The sequence below is a fragment of the Arachis duranensis genome, chromosome 8 (assembly GCF_000817695.3).
Source record: "Arachis duranensis cultivar V14167 chromosome 8, aradu.V14167.gnm2.J7QH, whole genome shotgun sequence".
In the NCBI taxonomy this organism is placed as follows: domain Eukaryota; kingdom Viridiplantae; phylum Streptophyta; class Magnoliopsida; order Fabales; family Fabaceae; genus Arachis; species Arachis duranensis.
In genome coordinates this window covers 41,789,916-41,795,915 of record NC_029779.3, presented here as the reverse complement: position 1 = coordinate 41,795,915, position 6,000 = coordinate 41,789,916, and the positions used below count along the sequence as shown (strand labels likewise).

Below are 6,000 nucleotides of genomic sequence, written 5' to 3'. Positions count from 1 at the left end.
AAAAGCCCATCTTCTTTTTATAGAAAAACTAAAGCTTTATGATTCACACTAGCCGTTGTTGTCCATTAACTCTCATAATTGTCGTGATTGTTTACATTTTCAATTGGCAACAACAATCTCTTCCATCATATCTTGCTCTTGATAGTTAATTCTTTTCAAATATAATCAAATTAGTATTTATAGCAATGAAAATTCTAAAATTTTATTGCACAAATAATCAAACCATAAATTGGAATCAATTCTCAATTAATTAACTAAATATTTATCATCACAATAAATAATATTTTTTTTCAAACTCAACAAATTTATATGTTAGAAATTTTGTGTATATATTAATTATGTTGAATTTGTATTTAGATTGTGTTTTATTTAGTTGAATTTTATTTGAATTTATTATAGTTGTGTTAAATTTTTAATTTTTTTTAAAATTTAATATCTATAAATATTTGCAAGTATTTGCATCCCACAGAAAAAGAATAAATAAAAACTCATGACGCAAATGTGTGAGAATAGAGGGCATTTTACTAAATTGGATGGTCTCTTGCCCCGCATGAAATCTCAATATCATGCCTAATTATACATGTATATCAAATTAAGTAATTCTATGTTAGTAATATAGTGTAACTTGCATGCTTCTAAAAATCGAATTGAACTAGTCAATTTAATGGAAAATTAGTCTTTTGACCGGTTCGGTTGAGATGGAGAATCATCCTACAAAAACTGATTGAATCGACGATTAACTGGTGAACTGTCGAATCTGGCCGGATTTTTAAAGGGTCAGATATTAGACTGTTAACCCCCAAAACGATACTGTTTTGCTTTTTTAAAAGAAAAAGAGAAAAGGACAAAGAGGTTTTTGATCTTTTGATCTGCAAATATTTAAGTTCTTAAAGATTTAAAAATACATTTAAGTCCTCGACTTTTTTAAAATCTAGACATATTCGGTCTTTGGGTCTAATTTGACCCATTTTAAAAATTCTCCCATATGTACATCTGTATATCAACCACATTAGTATAACGGATTTTTTTTATTGATTCTGAATTTCTGATAGATCCAAGTGAATAAAAAGATCGATGTGTCTATATTTTAAAGAAATTAAATATTTAAATATATTTTAAATATTTGAAGATTTAAATATCAGTAAACCAAAAGGTAAAGATCTATTTGTTATTTTTAAAAAAAAAATAAAAATAAAAAAGAAACAGAAATCCTGCCTTTCTCTTCCCTTGTAATCGTAAATCTCCCTCCACTTCAAGCTCTTCGTCGTCACCTGTGGAAGGTCTGTTCGGCCCTAATCTCATCATTCCTCTTCTCCTCGCCGTCTTTGCGTTGAGCTCGTGGCGCCGCCGTCGCAAAGGGTTCCTCTTCTCCTTTTCTCCTCTCAAGGTTCCTCTCCTCTTCGATCTCTCTCTCTGTCTGAGCTCATCGTCCCTCTTCGAGCTCTCTCTCGTTCTCTTTGTCCGAGTCCCGTTCCTCCGTCGCCGTCACTTCCCTTCCTCCCTCGCGTCCAGTAAGCACAGCTACATCAATTTATTTTTGCTTATTTTGTTAATAATTTAGGTTTTGATTGTTGCTGAGCTAGTTTGCTGTTTAGGATGGAATTGCTGTTTTGATGAGAAACTGGGCTGAGATGGTCTGAACATTGTTTTGATGATTTTCATACTTAATCTGCGTTGATTGTGATTGTGTTTTTATATTTAGGAACAAGATATGATTTTGTTATTGTTATTCATTCATCTTATGTTTCCCATCCTATGTTGTCTAATTAACATCATGCGCTGGCAATTCCTTAGAGAGCTTCTTGTGCTCAGATTTTGTTTCAATTTCTAATTAATGGGATCAATAGTATTTACACTTGCTGCCCTGATCCAACAATTGAGAAATTGAAGTGGATAAGAATTGTATGTGGCAGCACAAATCTGAATCCTTTTATTCGCAATTGTGCTGTCATGTTAGTTTGAAAGATTGAATTTGCTTCAAGATTCTGATGCTCTTTGATAATTTTTTCTAGTGAAACTAATGTAAGGAAGTATAATAATTGCTTTAAAAGCCAAAGAATCAGATAATAAGATTCAACCTTCTAATTCTAAACCTACCTGCCTTCTATTTTATATTTTCTGTCCCATTTTCTGTACCTGAACCTGTTTCAGGGGTAAGAGAATTGTGTAAATATGGTTGTACGGTCTAGTTACCTCTAGTGTGACTGTGACCATTTTTTATATTTTTTATACCTTATAAAAAAATGGGAAGCATTAAGGGGTGTTTCAATTTCTAATTTCTTGTGTGTAACCTTTTATCATGTTTCAATCCATTTTAGTTTCTGGGTACTCAACATGCTATTGTAAAGATTGTAGTATGTTTCTTTGGCTGCTGCTAATACTTAATAGCATTGGCTGCTGTTTCTTTGGATTTATAAAGAACCAAATTCTAGTTGTAATGAACTTATACACTTTAAAATGATTTTAGTATTAATTTTACTTTTAAAAAAGTTATGGTTTGAAAATTGAATTTCTAAAAAATGGTTTTAAAAGTGGATTTTTTTGTTAAAAAAGTTTGATTTGAAAATTGGATTTTTAAAAATTAGTTTTAAAACGGAATTTAAAAAAAAACCGGATTTTAGATTTGGATATTAAAAAATCGGATTTAAACCGGTTTGTAAATAAAACCGAATTTAAATTCTAAAACTGATTTAAAACTGATTTTTATTTTTTCAAACCGGTTTAAAATCAGTTTTTCTCTTCAATCCAATTCTGGTTTAATTTCATGAACCACAAAACTGGTTCTAAAGTGGATCCAGTTTGGATTTTTAAAAATCCAAACCATGCCCACCCCTTAATACTGATTCTGAGTTGCTGGGTTTACTGATTCTGATTTTGTTAATAATAATAATAATAATAATAATAATAATAATAATAATAATAATAATAGCAGTGCTTATGTTATGTTTTATTGAGACAGCAAATCATCACTAGATTCAATTTTGCAGAAGATAGAGCTAAGAGCCGCAAATTCATGGAGCCCTAGCCTTACAGTTAGCTCACAGGTACAAGAAATAAAAATAGAAAATAATCTCGAGTTATTTTCTGGAGTGTAACTGACACGGAGCTTATTTATTTATTTAATTATTTGTGTTTTTGCAAGATGATGTCCCAAATGCGAAAGGATAGTCGGGGACGACGGATATGGCGGCGAAGGAGATTGGTATTTTTTCTTCATTGCGATCCTCACTTATGGAATTGTTTATTCTTTTCTTTTTATGCTTTCACCTTAACTATTTGTCAAACTCCCATACAACTGAAAAATAGTATGGTTTTGGCACTTTTCTATGTATTTGTGGAACAACATAAATGACATGACACACCATCAGAAGCAAAAGTGTTTGTTTTGTTCTGCTTGTTGTTTTCCACTTTGGAAAAAGTTCGCTGGGATTATAACGTCATGTTTAGGGTGTAAAATTGCATTGTTTTAGTAAAGATGTAAATGCTCATTGTGGGAATATTGTTGAGCTAAAATGGTTATATTGTGAAGTGTTTTAATTTCTTTTTGCTTCAAGGGTTACGGTTGCAGGTTGGGATAGGTGTATGTTGCTGGTTATCTCGAGCATAAGCCTAAACTGGGGTGTTTTGCTTTAGAGGTAACCGTGTAAATGAGGAAAGGAAGGGTTTTGGTTGAAGTACTCTAAACTATATTAGTTTGAAAGGGGATGGAGGTTAAAATATCTTACTATCATAGATGGATTTATAAAGATTATGCTATTTGAAAAGTGAAATGGAATTAAAAATATGAAATTTTAGTCATGCATGCGATCGTTGCGCGGCCTTGTAAGCAAATGTTATGAATTTTATTAAGGTGTCTGTTGTTATCAAAGAACATAACGATTTGCAAATGATAGCTTCTTTTTTATCTTGGTTGCACACTTGCACTCTCCTGAAATAGATAATCGTTTTTTGCTGAATCTTGATGCATGTGACCCTTGTGCTTATGATCAAGAAGACATGCTATTGGTAGTTTGGTACATATTCTTGTAATGTCATACGCAATTCTCCTGAATGCTTAACCAAAAAAAGTTGTACGTTTTACTGCAGACTAAAAAGGATGAATACTTGCCGTTCAAGATGGAGCGGGTACCTTTCCTGGAGGAGCAAGTTCGGATTATAAAGGAGCAGGGGAAACTGTTGACATTGGATATATACAAGTTGTTGTTATCAGAGGACAATCAGTTTGATTTTGTGAATGAGATAGCAGCTGAGGCAAATGAATATGTTGAGAACAATGTAGATGAGTATGGAGGTGAGAAGAAGGCCATTCTTCATGTTCTGAGCAACAGAATGAACGATATGGGGTTTCCCCGACCAGATGCATATGCCGAGTCTGATCCCTTCAAGCCCGGGCCTGATTATTTGAAACAAGAGTTCACATGAGTTCAAATCAAATGTTACGCCGATATCTTAAAGTAGGTTTGAAAAATCAAACTTTTGCTTCACTTGCATAGTTGATGTTAGTCTATGTTGGCTGTAGTTATTTGTATGTGTACAATTAAAAGCTATCTTGAAAGTATATTTAAAAAAGAATGACTGTATTGTGCAATTACACCATTGTTCTATATTTGACTCTCCAAAATCGTTAATGAAACGATTTACCGCTGAATATTAGTAAATCGCCGTGGAAAGGAACGATTTACCATAAAAGCAAAATCACAAGTCGTCTCAAGTAATGATAATAGCATGTGAGAAGTGATCTATATAGTTCGTTCGAGCTTTGAACATTTAGTAAATCATACACGTCTATATGTCGTCGTGAGACAAGGATTTAGTGTGCTAGTGGATGGACAAATCGTTTTATGCTAGAATGATTTAGTAAACTTGGCTCCTTTGTATAAATTGGTTTGAGCCACAATGATTGTGTAAAGGAGAGCAAACACCAAAAATTACTTGTGATGGATACAGATCTTTACTAATTCAGTTTTGCTAAGTATACAATAGGAAATTTGAATGACGTGAATAATGGATTAAAAATTTGGCTCAATGAAGTTAAAATAAAATACACTCCATCCAAATTACTCAACTAAAAAATCTCATTCAATAATTCAAAAATTTTAACCATTTATTATATCTTAATTTATCAAAATACCAGCTTTTTTCCCAAATTTTTTGTCGTTGCTGCCATCGCTTGGTCTCCAACCAATCTCCATCGCCATTATCGGGATCCTCCTCACCGCCGCTGGTTCGTCAACAAAGACCTTTATCGGTGTTGCTCTCCTCCAGACCGGAAACGAACGGCGCCACTGGGCTCCTCCTCGCCGTCGCTCAACACTAGTGAAAATAACCATCCACTTAAGGATAAAAATAATTATCCGCATATTTAATAAATTGAACATCTAGTATATTTTAATTGTATATAACTAAATAAGAGTTAAAATAATCGTCCGCATATCTATTAAAATGACCATCATGAACTAGCCATAATTAAATACCAGAACTTAAACTCATAAAGACGGCGAATGAAGGGACGAAACTCATTGGAACCCCTGGTGGAGAGAGTGGCACGGTCGTAGAGTTCCTGAATTTCGGAACTCAATTCATACATTAACAATGTTGACGTCGGTATCATATGTATCATGATTGACATATGAAGATGGTGCAAAAGATCCTTCTTTCTTGGATGAACATTCCAAATCGGCTTCCCAACAATTTTCTTGGATCAATCAATTTCCTATTCACTAGCCTTCAGCAACTATTCCTCCTAACGGATCGCGAACAGCAGCTGTTCAGAGCTCGTGAACAACAGCGGCGGTGGCATTGTGGTCTTGTACAGCAGCGGCAGCGGGAGAACATGAACAGGAGCGGCGGCAGGAGACGTGGTCACAACCTAGCAGTGGCAGCAGCAATATGAGTATGGAGGTGCGATGAGATGAGATGTTCAGTTAGGGGGGCGTGAATGAATTTAGGAGGTGTATTGGATGCCATAGTGAGATTAGGAATAATTGTATGTAGTGCGAA

At 33.9% G+C, this 6,000-nt stretch overlaps 1 protein-coding gene across 1 annotated transcript; it reads left to right on the top strand.

Annotated features, from left to right (window-relative positions):
* Positions 1-2,987: 2,987 nt before the first annotated feature.
* LOC107462822 (protein PLASTID TRANSCRIPTIONALLY ACTIVE 7) lies at positions 2,988-4,604 on the top strand (the record flags this gene model as incomplete). The annotated part of the gene is given in 3 exon segments (XM_016081498.2): positions 2,988-3,044; positions 3,143-3,202; positions 4,087-4,604. Coding segments are annotated over 3 exon segments (453 nt in total), but the record flags the coding sequence as incomplete, so codon positions are not given.
* Between the last annotated feature and the right edge of the window lie 1,396 nt (positions 4,605-6,000).